This window comes from Strigops habroptila, chromosome 2 (genome assembly GCF_004027225.2).
Source record: "Strigops habroptila isolate Jane chromosome 2, bStrHab1.2.pri, whole genome shotgun sequence".
Classification (NCBI taxonomy): domain Eukaryota; kingdom Metazoa; phylum Chordata; class Aves; order Psittaciformes; family Psittacidae; genus Strigops; species Strigops habroptila.
This window is the reverse complement of record NC_044278.2, coordinates 50,906,542-50,930,055: the sequence shown is the minus strand read 5'-3', so window position 1 is coordinate 50,930,055 and position 23,514 is coordinate 50,906,542. Positions and strand designations below refer to the sequence as shown.

Below are 23,514 nucleotides of genomic sequence, written 5' to 3'. Positions count from 1 at the left end.
AAGCATATGATGAGGGCATGTACCTGAGTCATAGAATGAATTACCTAGATACTCACTATCATTAGCATGAAATAGATTATGCTACTGTAATGCAAATCATACTCACTGTTTTCTTGCGTCAGTCAGTGTCCAATGTTACTATAGAAATAGAACGATTTCCTAGTAAGAGAAAATGCTGTGAAAGAGTATTTGGCAGTAATTTCCTTTTTACTATTGTTTCTTCTTTTATGTTTTTATATATACGCACACATATATAAATATATATATTTTACATATAAAATATATATTTTTTATATGTAAAATAATCTTCCTCACTGTATATATGTATATTGTGAATTTCAGACATCTTGCAATCATTTAAATAATAAATTTAATTTTCACTATTCATGTTTTATCTTCTGGTTGTCTTACTGTTTTCTTTTTCTTTTTTTTTTTTTAACCTAGTTGAAGGTGAATGATTTGCCAGAAAAATTTTGGAAAAGATATTTCATCTCTCCATATTGGCTTTTCTTAAAAAAGCAGTAGCTGCTACAGTTTTCTTATGACTGCTTAACTATATATGTACAAGGGCTTAATTTTCAAAGTTAACTACCTGTTAAGGCTATGTTGCTCTTTGGTGACCTGATAGCCCACTCAGAATTTAATGGCTTCCATCAGAGCCTGTGCCAAACAGTTTCTTACTAAAATGAAGAGGCAGACATGAAGCAAAGTCTTTGATGAAGGCATAAAGAAAGATTAGATAGAATATAGAAGATAGGGATCCTCACAATAAATGCCTGGGGGCAGGGGAAATATCAGACAAATAATGACAGTTTCATGTTTGGGATAGTGCACATTATAAGTTTGATGATTTAACTACAGAAATACTCCCTGCCCTTCTCTTTTTGTAGGAAAGTGGCATCTTGGGATGAACTGTGAAAGCAGCAATGACTTCTGCCACCACCCCCTGAGTCATGGATTTGATTACTTTTATGGGCTTACTGTGACCAACTTGAGAGACTGCAAACCTGGTCAAGGCAGCGTATTTTTAAAAGGGGTTCAGAAATCCCTTGTCATCCCAATCCAAATCACTGGAATCACCCTGGTCTCTTTGGCAATAGTGCAGTACATTGGCCTTCTCAGAGTACCTTTCCGAGCACTGGGTTACTGCTTGTTAATAACTGCCATTTCACTCACGGTTTTGATTTTCTTCTTCTATCATTTTCGGTACTTCAACTGCTTCTTAATGAGGGACCATCAGATTATCCAGCAACCGCTCTCCTATGAGAATCTTACTCAGAGACTGACAAAGGAAGCTGTACAGTTTATAGAAAGGTACGTTTCTAATTGTGTTTAATTTAATGGTGGCATTTCACAATGACAATGTTTCTGCAGAAGTAGAAAAAAAAAAGTTGGTGGGCATAAGGAATATGTCATTATATAGTAGCATCATTTTTTTCTTCAAAAGATGACTGAAATTAATCTTTTTAGTGAAAGCGACTATTGCATATATAATTACTTTCTCTATAAAAATTAAAAACTTTATGTTTACATGGTTCATAAATTTAAAAAACCCCAACATTTAGCTTTTTTAGGACTTTCATTCTTGAGAATTTCATGTAACTTGAGATATGAAAAATCTTTTGCGATGTGACTAATTATGTGAAAGCACAATGCAGAGTCATAATCCATTACTTTTCTGGAATGGGAAGCTGTTCTTCATCATTGATTTGATGCATCCATTAAATGGCATTCATAAGGCCAATTTTTTAAGATACTGTCATTTTAGATGCCTCACTTTTATGGCAGATTCATTTTGAGAAGATTTGATTTACAGAAGTTAGGAAATAAATGGTTTTTTGAAAGCAATGATTTTTTAGTAGCCATCACATTGGGTTACCTAAACATTGGTTGTACAAAGTCATCCTAAGTCGTTCTGCATTTTTTCAATGTTAGCTACTTTGGTGTAATTGTTACCGCAGGTCTTTTAATGACATCGAATCATAAAAGTATACATTTATACATTGTGAAATATAAATGGATATATTTGAAGAAAAAATATTTCATCCATTTAAATTCTTGAAGAATATGTCAAAGTATTGGTCACTTTTTAAACAGGTTGCACCATTTCTAAAAATAATTAATCAAAAGTAAAAATATGTTCTAAAATATAAGAAGTCCATTAATTACTATTCTGAAAATTATGTACTAGGTGGTTACCATGAATAGATTCGCATGGTGTCATTGCTGAATGAAAACTTATACCAAAGAATTGGAGCCTATATTTTCTAGACTTAATGTGGCATTCATCAAGACTTTTATCAAGAAAAAAATGTTTATCTAAAATCTTGATCTCATACTGCAATTTTATATCATTTCTATCCATATAAATATTTGATGTGGCCATCTGTAGTCATCATACCAAATAAAATGTTTCTTATATCAAATTTCTTTAAGTGAGTAAGCCTTTCCAACATCAACATTCTCATGAGTGTTTATAAATAACCTAAAACATCTTTATTTCCTCTCAGCAATGGTGGTAGATATAAAGATGCCTTCTCATCTACATTCTAGCTAATTTAACAGTGAAGTACTTTGTTTACTATAAACACGCACCTCTTTGAAAATTGTTGAAAGGTTATTTGCTTAGTGACCAAGTATTTGGTGATTTCAAAAGACTCTTGAGTACATTAACTGTATGTTGGATGATTCTTTCATGATTTACAAGTATGCAGTGTGCCTGTAGTGATTCATAATGTTTTTGATATCTCTGAATGTTTCATTGATTTCAATGCAGACAATAAAATGGTAGCTCCAAAACATGGGAGTTAAAGATTGGAAATCAATGCTAGAACACTAGTAACTCTTTTAAATTTATTACTATTCATAATGCGGACAATGTTATTGCGTAGGTTAGTGTTTAGATCTGGCAAAACAATTTATCATTTAAGTCAGCATAGCTTTGTTGACGCAGCTGAAGGTAAGTGATTTTACAGCAGGGAGGCACTTGGCTTCAGTTCTCAGTGTAGTTCCCGGACAAAAAAGATGTTAAATTGAAGTCAAGGTTAATAGCACATATTTGTAATTTACAATAAACTTTGTTGCAAGGAGTGCTGCAATTATAATGAGAATTATAACCCAAACAATTCAGAGTCAATGTTATATTAAAGAATATCCAAGCACATTAAGGCGTTGAGAAGCAATTAGGGCATTTGAGCAATCTTAACTGTGCCCTGTTCGCATTGTATATGACCATAAAACTTGTTCCTGCAGATAAGAGTAATCAGGTTAATATGGAGAAAAGAAGGCTCAGGGGGGACCTTATCACTCTCTACAACTATCTGAAAGGAGGTTGTAGCGAGATGGGTGTTGGTCTCTTCTCCACAGTAACAAGTGATAGGACAAGAGGAAATGGCCTTAAGTTGTACCAGGGAAGGTTTAAATTGGATATTAACAAAAAATTCACCAAAAGGGTTGTCAAGAATTGTAGCAGGCTGCCCAGGGAAATGGTTGAGTCACCATTCCTGGAGGTATTTAAAAGACGTGTCAGTATGGTGCTTGGGGACATGGTTTAGTGATGGAGTTGGCAGTGTCAGGTTTATGGTGGAACTTGATCTTGAAGGACTTTTCCAACCTAGATGATTCTATGATTCTGTATAATCATTAGATTTTGTATTTTTAGTCTTCTAAAATTTCTTCATAGTGTATAGCTGTGTGCAGTTATACTTAATTTGGTCTGTTTTTTTGAGAAGTTGTATTGTATTTGTTCTTCCTTAGTCTTGTGTATGTGTGTTATCATTTGTTCTTAGGTAGACTGAAAGAGAGCAAATACAATATTCAATGCTCAGAAGTGGCACAGGAGAAGAATATATACAATTGAAAGTGTCAGATCTAAGTGTGCAAAAACAAATACTAATTTACTTGCTCACCCTAATTGTAAGTGGGCATGTCAGCTCAGTGTATGTTAATTCTCACTACTTTTTCCCAAGAGCAAGTGTGTGTACATACTGTAAACCTGTTAGAACACTCTCTAGACATTACAGCATATTTGAAAGTCAAATGGTTGCTAATTATTCAATATGGTTGTCTCTCAGGTATCTTCAGCATGTCTTTTAATGACATGCTGCACAGACAATCCAAATTTGGAAAATTCCAGAGGTCCATTTCTAGCACATCAGAAATTAACAACACAAAAGTACCACTCTATGATACAGAATACTTCTCTGACAAATCATATAGAAGATTACAAATAATAATATTTTTTAAAAAATTTCTAATGAAATCTCACTTCTGGAAAACAGTCTTTGCATGCAAACTTGTTTATGTTCAAAATCTACATTGAAGATGAAGTTGAACAATTTTAATTCCATTTTTTTCAGTTGTAGATTTGATAGCTGTAATATTCAAAATTTTGTGATGACAGTTGATAATTTTTTAATTTTCTTTTTCTATTCTATTTCAGTCATTGAAACACTGTTAGAGCATCTATTCTGATTTTTTTGTCATCTACTCTACCAGGTTGTGGTTTAGTTTTTCTGTGTATAACTAGGTCTTAAGATACGGCAGTTAGCATGTTGTACTGGAATTGGAGCTCTGAAATCAAGTGTTTTTATGAATCCTACAAGAATATTCCTTATAGTTTGCAGCAAAATACAAATTATAGAGAAGTGTTAGTTTATCTTTGTATACACATGAAGCGTATGTGCATATATATTAGAAAAGGGTAGTAACTTATAAGCCGTAACAATTCTGCTGGATCTTCATCCCTTTTTCTCAGATTTCTGCTTGTTCCTTTTGAGCAAAAAGCTAACAGGAAGAAGCTGTGAATTCATACACTTTAGGGCCATCTGAAAATCAAAGATTTAAGTAATTTAAGAATTAAGGACCTAACTTCTTCTGTGATGAGTGACAGACTGCATTGAAAATGGAACACTTCTAAGAAGCAGTAAATCTGTATACTAGGCTCCAAGGTTTTTCAGGGGAAAGGGATTTAGTAATGAGTAGAATTTTTAGTAAATGAGAGGTTTTTTGGTTTTTTTTTCCCCATGTTTAAGAGAATGTACTCTTTGAAGGGGAAAAAGAAAGGTTATATAGAAGGGAGATAAAAACATATATGAATTATGCATCTTAACCATTTAAAGGAAGAAATAGGCATGAAATCAGCCATGTCAAAAGTAACCTGTCTGTTTGCATGTTAGAATTGTTTTGCAGTAGTAACACATCCTACTTTTCTATATCTTCTAGGAAGACTCAGATTTTACAATTTTTTACAATTTTTTCCCTTTCTCATTCCATTTTCAACACCTTTTTTGGTTTTGATAAGTTACCCCCGGGTGATCTGGAATTCTCTTTTCTGATTTGCAAAATTTTGAAAATATGAGATCTGCGTTTTAAGGTGTGTCTTATGTGTGAATTAGCTGGAATTTAGAAGACTTTTTATATTATGGAAATAGGGATTTATAGAAACAATTGTTAACCCAATTTTAACACAGCACAGCATTTGCCCAACTCAGGGAAAGCCAAATATATCTGCTTTCATAGTCAGCTGTTTTGAATTGTGATACCTGCACTGGTATAGGGGGTGTAATGGTCTAAAAAGTTAAAATTATGTACTTTGTGATAGAATGTTAGGATAATTTAAAAAAAATAAATTCAAAAAGATCATATTTGTACATCATATTAAAGGTTAATTTAGAATTTATTGTGAAAAAGTAAAATGAATTCCCATTATGGTATATCCCCATCTTGTTTCCAGTACAGAATCATACTTGAAATCTCAGTTTGATTTCACAAGTACAGGACACAAATCCAGAGCCCCACCTGTTGCTCTGCTGCAGTAGTCTTAGATTATTATATTAACATCAATGAGCAGAAAAGCAAAGAAAATTACCCAAGGAGTTTTCAATGCAGCAAGCATCTAGAGCACAATTGCAGGAAAAAAGTTAAAAGACCCATGTGTGAAGCACAATGTCAGATTGGTTGTACCTTGCTCTCTCACCCACTTTAAAGCTTTACAGCTCAAACCTGAACTGAATCCTTGAGTGATGTAAAAGTACACACTAAAAATGAAGAATCTAGTACTATACACTATACAATGCAGAGGAGTCACCACCAACGTGATGCTTTTAGATGTTTTCGCGATCAGTTAAATGCACATGAAAGAATGTCTTATATATATGTAATCTCTCTGGCTACTCAGTAAATTGAAAAGACTCTGTGATTCATGTTATGATAAAAAAAATTACTATATTGGAGTGAGTGAATCTCTGATCTTTTGAAACTGAAGTTCCCTGTGTTAGAACTGGGTAAAAGATAGTGGCAATACATTTTTGAAGGAGCTGTTTACTGAAGTGGTTCAGGAGTTAAGCTGTTATTGTCAAATTTCTCTCCTGCCTACTAGCTGATTGTCATTCCATTTTCAAGGTCACGGTAAAGGTAGACAGTTATGATTCTCCTCAAAGAGTTTTGGCAGGAGATAAATAGCTGCCTGTGATCTTTTATAGGATATTAATAGGTGAGACACTTCTCCACCTGACAGCAAACTGTCAATCAGATCCTGTCAATTTGAGTTGCAAAGAAGAGAATGATGAAGTGCCCTTCCATATCAATCCTTGATTAGATGGCTCTTCATGCAAGTTAGATCTTTGTGTCAGTTCCATTTTAAAAAAAGAAAAAAAACCAACAAAAAACCCCACAAAAACCTCACAAAACAAATCTGAATTATTATCTCTCGAAAATAACATTTACAATGGAGGCTTTAGATATTCACTTTTAGCAACACAGGTATACATTTAGAGTAATACACTATCTCTGTGACCACAGAACAAGGCAGTAGCATGGAAAGTAAATTGTGACTATGCCATTTTAAGTATAAAGTAAATTTTTGTGGTGTTTTACTCTAGACTTTGTATATTACTCTCAATTCAGTGAACTGTGTCTAAGGAAAAAGTCAGAGATAATCCTATGCAGTAAAAAATGCAAGTTTTAAGCTGAGAATCAGCTGCCTTGCAGAAATGTTCTTTAGTGAAAGGTCAGTGTTACATTAATGTACATATTAAATATTAAACTTACTTATAAATATATTTTTTACTTGAAGTGCTGATATTTCCAGTCTTTTTGATAGAAGTCTTATTTATTCTTACAGTAATAAAAGGTTCTCACATGTACGATCACTCAAATAGCAACAGAACTTCATGGAAAGTGTATATTTTATGAAAAATAGTCTTTTTTTTTCCTTTTGGTTTTTTTTGAGTCTGTACTGTATAATACTGAGAAAATACAGGATATGCGCACAAATATTTGAAGAGAATTAATTGTTTCCATTTTCCACATGCAAAATGTTCTGTTTATTCTGTCTCTTTTATTTTTTATTTTTTAAAAAGGGAAACTTTATATGAAAAAAAAAAGTCCCAGTCGGAAGCACACTTGTCAAGTGAGTAATCTGGATCAATTTTTCACATTTTGTGTTTATGTACTGCTGCATATGCAAGTGAAAAAGAAAGCTTTTGCCATGCAGCTTGTGTAAAAACAGATCTAACCAAGGAGAGAGGAAAAATGGATCATAAATGTACTAGATTATATCTAGTTATTTTCCTGAAGAGTAAAGTATTGATATCAGATTAATCCCTTTTATTTAAAGACTTTGTTTTCAGGTTCTAAAGGTTAGAATTTTTTTCTTTCATTTTAAAGAAACAGTTTGTGTGTGCATGTCTCTATTGTTCCTTCCCTCTTTAAAGGGTGGATGAATCAACTGCATGTGGAAATACATAGTCTCCTTTCAATGTTGATGTGAATCACAGGTATTATCCACCACAGACTGGTGAAGGAAAATATGGGAGATAAACCCAAAAGTATGCTGTAATTTACTGTGTGCTTTAAGGTGAGATCCAGACAAGTTTTCTGGGTAGTGCTTTTGTGATTCAACTGATATTTACAATATGCATAATGCACTACAAATGCTGTTAGAGCGTACAGCAGTAAATTTGGCTAGTGCTGTACAATTTTAAGTAAAGTTTCTATAAATAATGCATAAGTAAGAGTTCTTTCTTGAGCTGTGCTTTCACAGCCTGCTGGAACTGGTCATAAATGTCGTGTTGATAGATCACATGAAGAGCAAAATTTAGAGAGTTTATTTATTGCACTCTTTCTTTTGTATCAGTTCAGGATATAGACTGAAGACAATGGAGACTGTTAATTACTGTGAGAGGAAAAATCTTTATATTAGCATGTACTTTGAGATTACATATTCTTTGGTGCAACATACTTACAGTGTTATGTACTGTTATTCATTTGAGAATACACAGAGAGAGCATTAAATGAGAAGAGATTTGGTAATATACCTTAGTCCAGGATAAAGGAGGAGGAAAAGTACTAGTATACTTGGTTTAACATAATTGTGATGTTATGGTGTGTTTGACCCTGGTCGTCATACAGTCTAGTTACCAACTTCCATATGACTTTGTGAGGAAGGTAATTGTGTTCTTTGTATATATGCATATACAGTTTGGAAGGTATGTTTTTGAGCAGCAATTGCATTTGGACTTTTAAATATGTACTTGTGAAATGAAGAGAGGTGCTTGCAGCCAGAAACTGCTATGTTCCTGGCTTTAAACAACTCTTTCAATATATATAGCAAATAGCAATTAGTTCGGTTTTGTCATTTATTATTGCTTTCAATCCAGTGTTCAGTTAAGAATGGCATTTTTACTCTGTGTGTGTGCATGTGCGTGTGTGTGTTCAGGATTACCTTGTAATCAGTTACAGTATTCCTTTTCAAACTCCTTTATTTGTTGTTGTTGTTTTGTTGGTTTGGTAGAAATTTTGTTATAAAATATACTAAGTGTTTGGGGGTTTGTTTTCTTTCCTTTTTTTTTTTTTTTTCTCCCAGGAACACTGATGCACCATTTCTTCTTGTCTTGTCTTATTTTCATGTCCATACTGCTCTATATGCTTCAAAAAATTTCAGAGGAAAGAGCAAGCATGGTTTATATGGGGATGCAGTGGAAGAAATGGACTGGAGTGTAGGTATGTTACATGTGCTTCTAATAGCTGCAAAGGGAATTCATGGAAGACTTCTATTCACCAAATGCAAGCTTCTGTGGTTTGGATGTCTACAGTATATCTGAGATATTTGTCTTTTATACTTAGGGAAAAGAAACAGTTGTTTAAAAGGCACAATGATCTGACCTCTTGTAATATCTACTTTTTGACCACATTTATTGTGTCCTACAAATGCCTACTCTCTTCTTTGACTATGAATGTAGTCTATACAGTACAGTCTCAGCAGAGATGTGGACACCATAACTGTGGACATTTGAAGCAGAGTAGTTAAATCCAACTCCATGAGCTTCTGGGTGCTATTTGGCCTCTGCATGTTGTCTTCATAAAACAATATACTAATTTGAAAAGTGACCACATTACATTGATACCAAAACATTAAGTGACTACAATATGCACTGTTGCTAAAAGTAATTTGCTAATTATTTTAATGAGTTTTCTGAATTAGTGAAGTCACTCAGATGTGGTCCACTTCTGTTCATGAAGAATAGTCAAAACCAAACAACTGGCCCTTCAGAGCCTTCCATTCTTTTTGAGGCTGGAGAGCAGTTGATCATTACATCTTTCAACAGACTTTCTGTACAACAACAGCTCATATTTGAAAATAAATAGATTGGAGCATAGCAGCATTAGGAGCTAAACATGATCTTACATTTCTCCTTCCCATATACCCTAAGTCAATTCTGTTCTCAGTATAACTCAGTGTAAATTGGCTTTCTCCAAGAACATGTTGCTTCCTCATTAAGTTGCTATAAACAGATACTCAGTTTTGGTACATACATATTTTTAAACTATGCAAGCATGTGCAGTTAAACATCATGTAAATTTCTTGCATATTTTGCATCAAGAATTCTGGTTGCAGAAGCTAGGGGACAAAAGGCAGCATAGCACATTTAGTGATTTGTGATTTCATCACATTTAGTGATTTTTAATGTATTTAGTGCACTATTTGAAAAATGGGGAAAACCCTTGTGATACAGGAGGAAGGGTTTTCATGTGGGAGATGATAACAGAAAAACCCCCTCTTTTTTCAATTCAGGTTTTGTAAAAAGAGAGTGGCTTTCATTCCACTTGTATCACAACTTGAATCATTATCATTTCCATAGTGGCCACCAGCATTTGATCAATCAAGTGTTCACATTAGATAAAAGTATGCATGTGTTGTCATTTCTGTTTGCATCTGCATTGTAGTAAGCTGCTGAGCATTAGCTGGACTTACTATCTGTGATTGGTTTTACTATTTCTTTTTCTGTTCTACAGTATTTAGCTTATTCCAACCTAATTGGTCATTTGCTGCTGCCATTATGTTTTTCTGCCTCCTCCAGGAGAGTGGCTCTGGGGCTTAAACAGCAAGTTGAAAACTAGGGCAACTGACATGCTGCTGTTTTCAGCTATTTAATGATTCAGAGGTGGTAACAGATTTAAAACCACTGCTCTCTTCCAGAATGACCACAGGCTCTTAGGAGATGTGTCAAACAAACCAAATTGTAACACAGAAGCATATTATTTAAAAAGCTTGGGGTAAATCAGAGATACAAATTTAATGGCGGTAACAGGAATTTTAAACAAACTCAGAGGAGATGATAAACGAGTTTCCTCGTGTACTGTCCTTTACAATTCGTTATAGGAGCATCAGGGGCAATAGAGCTAGCTTATTCAGGAAACAGATCCTCAGCTGTCATTTACTAGTATACAAGCATCAAATCTTGTTTCAGCTGGGGGTCTGGTTACTTGGTTTTGCTTATGTCTTGTAAGATTTCTCTGTTGACACATGGCATGCTTGCTTCAGGAGGTAGAAAATGTATCTAGATCCTCTCTTACTTTCTGCTCCAGTATTAGAATGGTAAAAAAAGTTATGGCTGGCATTTCCAAAGGAGTCTGAAGGAATAATAGAACTTTTCTTTTTTAGTTGTTTTTTTTTTTTTTTTCATTTGAAGGGAGTGTTTATTTCCATTAACCTCCACTGAAAATTCCAGTGCATCAGCTATATCAGACAAAGTAGATTTATTCACTTGCCGATGTCAGTAGCCAGTATTTTCCTGGAATGCCTCTGAAGATGTAACAGTAGAAAAGTCAAACAAAATTTTCTGGAAAAGCTGAAAAAGATAAAGCTATAAGTTTTCGCAAAGGGAGGTTTCATCATTCACTAGACAGAAATTAGTATTTATGTATAGATAAATGTAACTTGCAAAAGCGATAAGAACAAAATAGCCCAGATGTAGCAATATGATGCAAAACCTTCTAATAAAAGACAACACAAGCATAGGAAATAAAAATAAGTATGGAAAACTGTGTTATAGCACAACATCAGAAATGTTTGGCATTTAGTAGGAAAAGAAACACAAACTTTTACTCAGTTCTGAAAGAAACTTAAAATGTGTTACCCACTGTATAGGAAACGCAGAATCTCTTCTGGATGACTAAACCAAAAAAAGGTAGACTAGAAGTTACAAGTAGAAGTTAATACTGTCAGGTACCAGTGATTAAAAAGTTGTATCAAGATTGGACCATGAAATGCAAATGAAATACTGTTCCTGATTTGAGAGGTCAGTTGGAATCAGTAAGAAGACTTGAATTGCCATTTGTAAGAGAAAAAGCAACAGTGTTTCTATTAAGACAGAGAAGTCCACAATGAATGAGAATTCTAAATAAGAGACAATTCTATTTTCATCTGTTTATTTATTGGTAATCAATTACCAATAATTCAATTATAAGACAATCTCCATGCTAGGAAGAGAAAAACCTGTAAGACACGTGAATAAAATACTGCTTTGAATACTTCATATTTGTGACTTACTAAACCAATAGTGAAGGGTATGATTACAATCCACGTCAAAAATGCAGAATACAAGGTCTCTGAATAAGCTTTGGGACCATATATGTGTACTGCGTTTGCATACCAATGTGTGTGTAACAGAATTTAATGTTTAAAGCATTCACAGTTATAATGTCACTGCATGTGACATGCCTTAGAGAGTTATTCTCTGGCTAATAACATTAATTTTCTTTCAATGCAGGCTAAGCACCTTATTAATTCTATTAATTATAATTCACATGAGAGCAGATAAAATAATCCTACCATCCAAAAATGGAAAAAGAAATGATGAATGTATGAATGAATTCAATATTACAATTTTCTTCCTTCCTTTCCTTCTTCCCTTCCTTCATTCCTTCATTCCTAATTGAGTATAGGAAGAGAAATGGATATGTTCAGAAATTGTTTTTGATGTAAATTGCATTACACTAATCCAAAAAATATAACTGCAAAGAGTTTTGGAGCCCCCTGTAGACTTGCATGTAAGCTGTGTGAAGACACTTATTCAACACCACTCTTGCAAATAGCTGTTTATTGTTCTGCTAACAGTAGAAAAACTACATAGTGCTTCTTAGTCCTTTGTGGCACAATCACAACTGAATGGTTTAAGTGTAAAAATGTCTCACAAATGGTAGTCTGGCATATCCTTCTCTGGATATCTTTATTATTTAGATGCCTACAAGCTTAAAAATCTCAACTGTCTCTCTGCAATGATCTTCTGACCTGTCTTAGGATCAAGTTATGCCAAGAAAATATTACCATCATCTGATGTTAGTAAATTAGAAGAAAAGGAGCAAAAATAAATCCCAATGCATCTTACATGTAACTTGTGTTTGAAATACTTTGAGAAGTTTGCTAGAGTTTTGTATGAAGAGAATAGTTCCATATCTCCCCAATACAAGAGGTATATGGAGCTACTGAACAGTATCCAGCAAAAGGTCACAAAGATGATTAAGGGACTGGAGCATCTCCTTTATGAGGAAAAGCTGAGACAGCTGAGGCTAGAGCTCTGTTCATCCTGAGGAAGAGAAAGCTGAGGTAGCATCTGATTAATGTGTATGAATACTTGAAGAGAGGATGCAAAGAATATGGCTCTTCTTGGTGGTGCCAAACTGAAACACAGGAGGTTCCTTCTGAACATCAGGAAAACTTTTTTTACTCTGAGAGTGACCAATCACTGACACAGGTTGCCCAGAAAGGTGGCTGGGTCTCCCTTCTTGGATATATTCAAAAGCCATCTGGGCATGGTTCTGGGCTCCAAGTGGCCCTGCTTGAGCAGGTTGGTTGGAAAAAGCCACCTCCAGAGGTCCCTTCCAATCTCAACCATTCTGTGATCCTGTGAGATGCTAGAGAAAAGAGAAAAGCTATTCACTGAAGTCAATTCATACTTTGAAAGAAAATCAGACATAATCATTAGAAGTCAGTCCAGAGTAACCAAGGAACTCTTCACTGAACCAGACAGAAGCAAGATACTCTCATGATACTCTCGATCTCTACTCCACTCTGGTGAGACCCCACAAGTAGTATTGCATTCCGCTCTGGGGTCCACAGCAAAAGAAAGACATTCACTTGTTAGAGCAGGTCCAGAGGTGGGCCACGAAAACTGTCAGAAGGATGGAACAATTCTGCTCCAGGCACACCTTATTTCTACCTTTTAAGTATAGGAAGGGGTCTCATAAAAAAGATGTAGAGAGACTTGTTACCAAGGTCTGTATTGACAGGACAAGGGGCAACAGTTTTAAACATCAAGAGAATAGTTTTGGATTAGGAAGAGTTCATTTACAGTGAGAGTGGTGAGACACTGGAACAGGTTGCCCAGAGAAGTTGTGGATGCCCCATCCTTGGAAGTGTTCAGGGTCAGATTGGATGGGGCTTTGAGCAACCTGACCTACTGGCAGATGTGCTTTCCCATGGCAGGGCAGTTGGACTAGATGATCTTTAAAGGTCCCTTCCAACCCAAACCATTCTGTGATTTGGTGTTACTACAGTGGTGACAATTTGGGGATTCCAGTGATATCTTAAAAAGGTTTTCCTTACAAGGAAATGCAGTACCTAACTTTTTAAAACTGAAAATATTTACATAATTAAGATCTTTGGTATCTGAATAAATTTAACCTTACCTGAGGAACATTTATGACTTTTCAAAGCATTTGTGATGTTCTACTATCAACTATACAACTCTCTGGGGTGATATGTGGCCTATAATGAAATACAGCAAGGCAGAAGTAAAGCATACGTCATTGAGAAAGGCCAGCTAGCGTAAAATCTTGTAGGACTAACTGAAAATCAGACCACTTTTCACACTGTTTTTCTTTTCAGCTTTTATTATGATTAAGAATTGTCTATAAACTTTTATTTTCACACAATGCTTTCAAGGAGGAAGGGAAGAGCAAAAGCTCTGCCAAGTCAACTCCAGACCTTTGTGAAAGCATCTAATTTATTTGTTCCATAATTAGATTACCCAGTGTTGTAAAAGAGGTTATATCAATATATATGTGCAGAATTATGCTGTGTCTCTTAATTCGTACAGTGCCTGAATGTGCGATGATAAAAACTAAATGCTTATGACTTTTATCTGATGAGTGTGTGTGCATCTGAATAGAAAATGTGCAATGTTTGTGGATTGATCATGTCCTCTGCTTTTAACTTTTATTCAGCTATGGAGTGATGTGAATCAATGGTCTAAGTAAAAACCATTCCAATTTAATCTGAACAATTTTTATTGACCCCTGTAGCTTTTTTGTGTTTAAGTAATAGATATACCACTGCTTTACTAACAGATGGAAGGAATGTTTTCAGAAACAAAATGAAAGGTACTTTTGGGAAATTGTAATATATTTAGGAGACAGAAAACTGTGCTATGCCCACAAGACTCTCAGTAAAATTCTTGCTCTGATGAAGGTATCATAGTCTAAGGTATTCACAAAACAAAAAGAAGGGTCTAAATCTTACAGCCAAGGAATTGTTGAGGTGAAGCATGTTAGAGTCACCCAATTTTTCAGGTTTTGTAAGCTTGCATAATAGCATGTGATCTGTCTTCAATTTCTTAGTAAAAGTATTTTCTTCATAATTTTAAAATAATTATTTTAACCTTTCAAGTCTATAAGCTCTTAAACTTGACTTATTATTTTTAATTACAAAGCAATTAAAATATGCTTATTTATTTCAAGTTATCCTCCCCATGAAATTGTATTTCTAGATGTTGGGGTTTTTGTTTGTTCGTTTGATGTTCTTTCCTATATTGAGCAGTAACTATTTCTCTGTGAAACAGCACAGTATTGGTAAGTTTCACCTGAAATCTATGTTTCTTCTTTTACAAATAATTGCTAATGGCTGTTACTGTGAATTCTTACATCTTTATTTCACTTCACTGTAGGTTTTTTTGCTTTCAACCTCTATTTAGAATCCTACACTATTAGGACCAATCTAAAAATGTACCACAAATCTTCTGAGAGTTTTGAATTATGCTAAAAAAATCATTAATAATATGGAAGAAAAAAAGAATAAATTCCTGTTGCTTTGAGAAAAAAATGAATAAGCTATCCTTATTTTTTTCTTATTTTTACTCTTTTCAGAAAAAATCTTATACGCAGAGATAAGTCTAATTTATCATGGTTTTTCACCTGATGTAGTCATTTGTAACAGTGCAAAGTTGATATAAAAGATAAGCACGGCCGAATCATGCCACATTATCGGAAATGGCAGATAAGCAGGCTCAGATTGTTTTATCCAGCTGTTATGAATGTGGCATAAACTTAGCTGAGCCAGGTTTTGTTATCACGGAAAATATTCAGCCAGCATCTCTGAGGAAGAAGGTATTCAGCCAATACAGGTACTCTCTGACTTGAACAGCATTTTCCCACACTGTTCTGCCATTCTGCTTTAACTTTAAGAGACTGTTTCTTCAGCTAAGGCAGTAGTTAAGCTCTTGAAGCACATTCACTCTTTAGGTCAGATCTGGGAAAATCATCAGTAAGGGTGCATATTGAAAATATTTGTGCTTCTGTCTTTTATGATGTGGATGCTTTCAAATTACCATCTCCACTAAAACCCAAACTCATTTCATATGTCACTAAGCAGCAATGACTTTCTGTCACTGCTGAACAGTACTGAATTTAGGAGGTAACTAAGTGATGAAAGACTCCCATTTCCATGATGATAAGCCTCCTGAGCTACCTAATCCTTCTTAAGTACAGTTCTCTTTTTCTTTATTACATCTTTGTATACAGCAAGGCTCCTTAGAACATTAGGTATAAGATTGCAAAGCACATCTTAAGCAGCCATTCTTACAGCATTTTTTTAATCAGTCAAGTTTAAATAATGACTTAGTAATGTGCACTCCATGACGGAAAGCTTCAGTGTAATGCAGTTTGTGGTAGTAGTGCTGTGTTGTTCAAAATTTGCTGCCAGCTGAAAGCAGATTGCATTTGTGTCTGATATTGCAGGAGTTAAATTGTGAGAACAAGATGTGTTAGTGCATTGTTCATTTTACTGTACAAAAATGTAATCATATACTTCCAAAATTTTAAAGGCTTTCTTTTAGTTATGAACTTCTGAAAATTGTGTCTAATACAAAAACTATGAAATGACATCTAACATTGTGATGAAAATGTTCTAATCATTGAAAAAAATAGCATTGTTTTTGGTACAAGCTAATCTCCATTACCAGGATAAAACTCAAAGCTTGTCTTAGATCTGGTAAGGATAAAAGAATCATAGAATAATAGAATAGTTAGGGTTGGAAAGGACCTTAAGATCATCTAGTTCCAACTCCCCTGCCATGGGCAGGGACACCTCACCCTAGACCATGTCGCCCAAGGCTCTGTTCATCCTGACTTTGAACACTGCCAGGGATGGAGCATTTACCACTTCTTTGGGCGACCTGTTCCAGTGCCTCACCACCCTCACTGTAAAGAACTTCCTCCTTATATCTAACCTAAACTTCCCCTGTTTTAATTTGAACCCGTTACCCCTTGTCTTATCACTACAGTCCCTGATGAAGACTCCCTCTCCAGCATGTCAATAACTCTCCAAGCAAAAGAATAGGAAGTTTTGTAATGAAATGTACTACCAACGTTTTCCCCTAAAGTTTAATTTCACAAATAAATGGTATGGTTGGATTATTGCTCTTTGCTTGAGGTAGATGGGGAGTGGGATTAAGAGCACAATAAAGACTTAAGCTAAAATTGACTGCAGGAATATAGTGATTTCTATGTACGCTTGGGCCGAGGTTGCAATGAGGAAACTGAATAAGGTTAACTGTATCCAAATTGTAGCTAATCTCCAAAATACAGTCTAGGAAAGCAGTTTAAAAAAAGCTGCTAAAGATTGTGCTGGTGGAGTGCCTCTGCATAGCAAACTTTTTAGCACAGATACTATGTATCTGTTAAGAGGAATTACATTTGCCCTGTCCCAAGGAAACTCACCAGGAATTTGGTAAGCCAGTCACCCAGAACAAGGGATCAGAATGACAGGCTTCGCTCTCTTTGGCCAAAGTGCCCCTGTTGTGAGCCTGAAACCTTCAGCGCTGTCTTATGAACATGATTTTGCCTTCCTTTTTCTTCAACACTTGGACACTGAAAGCCATATCTGTCTAGGTATTTACGGAGCTTGTAATCATGGTTTTAATAAAGGATGCAACTGAGCTAATAGGTGAGGGATGTTGCTGGTAGAAGTTACATGTCTATGAAAGAAGACTAAACATGAACAGAGGAGCAGAGGAGCTAAAGATGTTTAAACCTTCCCACCCACACCCCTTACTTTACCTTCAGATGGTTTTGTAGTGGATTACCCAGTACCTTAGTATAACTGATACAGTCTGTGAATTCTTACTCAGAAGGCACAGTGAGCATTGTAAGGGTATGAAGTCAGGTACTCTAAGATAGGAAAAATCAATCTTCCTATGTTTGTGTTTTATGGTACAGCTTTTAAGTGTATGTTTACATGGCATTTCTTTTCCCATTGGAACCCTGTCTCCTCATCACAGAATGCCTTCTTAATTAGCAGCTACTCAACAGTAAGTGTATTCCTCATTGTTAAATATGAATTCTCATGTTTTATTTAACACACGCTATTGAAGTTCAGTGTTGAAGACAGATTTATTTGACACCTCTCATCTTTTCTGTGGCATTTCTTCACTAGACTATATAACATATTCACAAATAAGCACTTTCACAAAGTTTCTGTGAGGCAGGGGAATCTCATTAATCTGTTTCCCAGAAAAGAAACTAAGGCACAGAGATGATGTTCAGATTTACCTACTGAGGTATAGCTTTGGTACCAGTCACTCACTAATCCGTCTCTGGACCTATACTAAAGCTTTAGGACTTTGATTCAGCTAGAATGGAGATGGAGAAGAGGGGAAAGCAAGCCATTTATCTTTCCAGGTCTTGATCCATGTTGGAGTTTGGAAATAGTTAGAATGTGTACCTGAGCTCAGGAACTCCAGTTTTCTTCTGGTCTTCACCAACACGTGAACTATAATGATATGAACAGTTTCTGTGGTGATTCAGGAAAGTCTTCCAGCCTTTTGCCATTTATTCATAGCTGGCTGCATCTCTTTTAACTGTAGAAAAAAACCTAAAATTGACCATGTGCATTTCAGTTTCAGTGGTGATACCGAGAATCCTAGGGGTTCTTTTTAAATCATCCCTGCTGTTTCTTGGAGAGAGACATGAAGCTTCTTCATGCTTCTTCTGAAATGGATGTAAATTCTTTTGAGACCATGCTATTTAAACAGAGGGGAACTAATTCTCAGTGAAAACAGTAATCATACAATAAAGCTTATGGCAATATCGATTATGTTGTAAAGTATTGTTCATTGCCATGCTAGTTCCTATTAGTGAATTGCCATGCAGAAATTTCACACCGCTGAATCACAAGGCTCAAATTCCATGTGGTAATAAGCTCTTATTGATGAGGTTGGTAGAACTGCCTTTTTATTGACTATGGCTGGGTTTTTTTCAATGGTACATCTGACTGCTGAAACAACTTCACTATATAATGGGCAGGCTTGTAATACTACCAAAAATCATTATTATTCTAGAAATCAGTTCTGTATTTTGCATTACAGAAAGCTTTTTATCATTTTCTGTGTAATAATGAAATATAGTAAGAAGATAAATAATGATGTTTTTAAGGTTAGGGAAAGCACTGGAATAGTGATACTGTGATTAGTGAAAGGCAGGCTGGTAAAGTGATAACTTTGCACTTCTCCATCTTTTTCCCTCATTACTTGGTTGTAGAATAAGGCAATTTTGTTTCAGTTTAGGATGCTGTTTAAGAAAAACTGATGCTGAATCTTTATTACGCTTTCCTACCTGTTATTTTTAAATGTTACTGTCTTTTTTTTCTTTTTCTTTTTTTCATATTTCATTTAGTGTACTCAGGGTATTTTTTACTATTTTGAATGCTTTCTTTTTTGTTTTCCCTTGAGTTAGTTCTTTTTAAATCATTCCCTCTCCCACCCCTGGGAGTTTCTTTGTAACATTTCCTCAAAAAGAGCACATTGTAGTAACCCTGAGAACACCCAACAGATTTTAGGTTACAGTACTAAGTTCAATATCCAAAGGAGCACCTGACCCCTAAGGCCCAAGTTGCTTGATTGAGATGATGAAAGAGAGGTGCTAGGATAATAAAATCCCTACCTCAGACCATCATGAAGTTAAATTTCACAGCTTCAGTCTATTTTGCAGCTTGGTGCTACCACAAGAAGGGAGGCAGGGTACCTTTCTCTCCCTTCCCTCCTTTTTCCTAGCCAGCTTCCAGGTAAAGCAGAAAGGAAGAGAAAGAGGAGAAGCATCTTCCTTTTTCAGCAAGCACCCTTTTAGCAAACTACTAGATGGACTCATGTCACACTTAGTTTGCCTAAAATTATGTGTGATTAACTTCGCCCTTTGTGTGCTTCAGTTTGCATGCTTTTAAAGTACCGCTGCCATTTCTGTATTATGAGGATAAAGGTTTTAGGCTCTTCAGGCTTTTGTATTTCAGTGAATGAGATATTTGTGGCTTAAAAATTGATTCTACGTGTACTTCTGAATCAGACTGGAATTTGAAAACAAAGCAGGCAAACAAGAAATAATACAATGTAAATGTGCTTTAAACTTAAAGAAAAGAGTGGTCTGACCCTGAAAAGTGATATGAATTTTGTATTCCCGCAAACCCAAAGATAACTTAATGCCAGATGTTTGAAATAAATGAGTAGCTCAGGATGTCTCAGCATTTCTGCCAAAGTCATGTAAGATAATGTTTCTGGCAGTGTGAAAAGTGTAGTCATGTGTATAGCATGTGGCTATGTGAAAGACATCAAAGTGCCTCTAGTCCAGAGTACAGTTGATTATTGTACTGCAAAACAGCAAAGCACACATTTAACAAGCAATATATGAATATTTGTTTTTATTTATGATTGGAACAAATATAATTTATCTGTTCAGTTCAGTGTATGAAAAACTGGACATGACATGGCAATGTGCCCTTGCAGCCCAGAAAACCAACTGTACCCCGGGCTGCATCAAAAGGAGCATGTCCTGTAGGTTGAGGGAGATGATCCTGCCTCTCTACTCTGCTCTGATAAGACCCCACCTGCAGTACTGCATCCAGCTCTCGGGAGCCCAACACAAGAGGGATGTGGACCTTTGGAGTGAGTTCAGAGGGGGGCTGTGAAGATGATCAGTAAGCTGGAGCACCTCCCCTAGGAAGACAGGCTGACAGGGCTAGAGTTGTTAGCCTGGGGAAGAGAAGGCTCCAGGGACACCTTATTTCTGCCTTTCTCTATATGAAGGGGTCTTACAAGGATGACAGAGAGATACTTGTTACCAGCGCCTGTAATGACAGGACAAGGGGCAACACTTTTAAACAGCACTAGGGTAGGTTTAGATAGGACATAATGGAAAAAGAGAATAAAAAATTACAGTGTGGTATTAGGAAGAAATTGTTTTCTGTGAGTATGGTGAGACAGTGGACCAGGTAGTAGTGACAGATGTACCTTCCTGTGGCAGGGGGGGTTGGACTAGATGATCTTTTAAAGTCCCTTCCAAGCCAGCTTCAGGACAGAGTCATGTAAGTTCCTTTTTATCAACCACAGCACATCCTACAGGGTGAAGTTTGAGCATCTTAGCATGGTGTTATGGGCAAAGTGCTGCTATGGTGGCTTTTATACCAGAATTATTTTAATAAGGCACAGAATTGGCAGTTGTCCTTAAAAGAATCCTAAAACATTTATATGGGATATAACCTAAATATTCTTATTAATAGAGCTGAGGTATCCCTCATAAGCCCCATATCCCAAATTTCTCAGTCCATTCAGACTTCAAATTACATGTGATTCTGCTGTAGTTGGTCAACTAGTTGTTGCGATAGCCCCCAGGTGCTGCTCATAAAAGTAAATGGCTGAGGTAAAGAGAGCTTTGAGGACTTTTTTGGCAAAAAAACCCAAAAGACTAGAGAATAATTATCACATTTCTCTCTCAGAATGCAAACTGATTTTCTGATGTGACATTTAATTACTTCCCTTGGTCTGTATTACCTTTAGAAATACACAATAAGAGAGTAGAAAATAATTGGTTTAAACAGGAGACACAGGTATAATAAATACACAATCGGGAAACATACACAAATGCTCTATCCTACTGTTGTCATACTTATTTAATCTCAATAACGATACAGTCAGTTGCTCAGTATAGTTAGCCATGCTTTTCCAGTGCCTTTGAGAGCAGAAATCTATTTGCTGTTCTATACTTATTTTTCTCTGTATGTGATACTTAAATACCATGGTTATAGATTCAGAAAGAACTAATCATGTACCTGCCTCTCTATCTGTAGGAATACTGCTATTCCCGTAAGTAAGAAACTTGTTGTCTGGAGCATTCCAGTGGTTATTTGCCATCTGTGCTTAGGAAAGTTTACCTTAGCAATAACTCCTCTCTTCCCCAAATACTATATATTTACAGTTAGATTAATTTGTTCGTGTATCTGTGTATTTCAGCTGATCTGTGGTGTTGTTATTTGAGTGATCCTTCCTCATCTCAAATTTATCCTTTAGATTTATCCTAAAAACCACATCTCACTGTGATCCTTGTATGCAAAGCAGAGCCTTTCCAGAAATCTGTCTTGCCTTCACACAGGAAAGTTGCATAGGTCCATTTTTGTAACTTCATTTTACAAACCAAATGAGACATATCATTCATATTCTTGAACCTCTGTAAAGACAGATTAATAACTATATTAGTAAATTCATGTCACATATTTCTTTATTCATGAGTAAGAATTAGGTAGGGAAAAGGCAAAGAAAAAAAAAGAAATGGCCTGATGATTTCAGGGCCCTCCATTATTTCATGCCCCCACCATGTCTTGGGGACGTCAAATACATCTTGTCCTGGGGCAGAGACCTCAAGTGTTTCCAAAGTAATTTAAAATGAGTGACATGTTTCTCTTTGCAGGCCTTGGACCAGAAAAAGGCAGATTTTTTTTTTATTATTATTATTTTTTGTTTTATTTTATTTTATTTTATTGTAAACATCTGCTCTGCTACTGAGTACTACTCTGAAACTTCAACAAAAGCTCTTTCTGAATAGGCTGGGAATACTTTTACAGGAACCCTTAGATGAATTAAGGAATCAAATCGATTTCATACGGTAGTGAGAAATCTTTTGAGCTAGTCATCTATAATCAGTGAGGATGACCTGAAAAATTATTTTCCTTCCGTCCTGAAAGGATCCTCTGGAATTTAAATCGGCACAGATACTGTCATATTGAACTCACACACACATACTGGGAACAGAAAAAAAAAAAAAAAAAGAGGAAAGAAGGAGAATAATTGAAAAAAAAAAAACCAAAACAAAACCCAACAAAACCTGAATCATAAAGGAAGATTTGTAGCCTTCAACCTATTTGTTATTTTTTGCTTAATTTAGAATGTCATCTAGACAAGGCAGTCATTAGTGGAAAACTCCCTTGAGGACAATTTTCAGTCAGGCTTGCTTTCTTATTGGTATTAACAGTGTCTGTACAGAGAGTCATTCACAGGTAGCATGGTTTGGAGATGGTGATTGCATAGTAGGCTTCAAGTGTCTTAGGCACAAAAGCCACTGAATTGCCCCAAAGCAATTAGAGAAGTAGGTGAATTAGTAAGTGTGAATGGTGGTGGTCCTGTCAAGGGGAAAAAAAAAAAAGAGGCATCTTGTGTTTTGGGGGCGAGTTAATGCACAGCTACTTTCATGTAAGATTAGCATTATGCAATTCAAATCAGAAAACCAGGAAATTAAAATAATTAAGATTTCATGAGGAGTATTAAAACTCTGAACTTTAAGGTATCTGATTTATACCAAATTTTTAAAACCTGCTCCCAAATTCAGCAAAGGTTACAAGGTTTGGCTGTTGAAAGACAAGAAATGCCAATCAATTTTATCACAGTTCCAATTTTATTTAATAAAAATTATAAAAATGAAACAAACACATTGACAAATACTTTGAAATTTATGGAAAAGTGCAGAGGATTAAAAAGTGGGGTGAAATTACTTGCCCTGTTTTAAATTCTTCATAATTCTTCATACTTTAATCTGGCAAAATGTTGGCATTATACATTTGGATCTAAGAGCATACACATATTCAGTTTAAAACTGAATCTGACATTAATAAATGTTTAAACCTTTGAAGATGTAGAGAAG

At 35.4% G+C, this 23,514-nt stretch overlaps 1 protein-coding gene across 9 annotated transcripts in view; it reads left to right on the top strand.

The window, feature by feature from the left end:
* STS (steroid sulfatase) overlaps positions 1-23,514 on the top strand; it is a 103,566-nt gene that overhangs the window by 31,416 nt on the left and 48,636 nt on the right. For all 9 annotated transcript variants that reach the window (XM_030475591.1, XM_030475590.1, XM_030475589.1 and 6 more), the window contains 2 exons: positions 891-1,314; positions 8,867-9,003. In XM_030475591.1, coding sequence (XP_030331451.1) covers positions 891-1,314; positions 8,867-9,003 — 561 coding nt within the window. The remainder of the gene's footprint in view (positions 1-890; positions 1,315-8,866; positions 9,004-23,514) is intronic.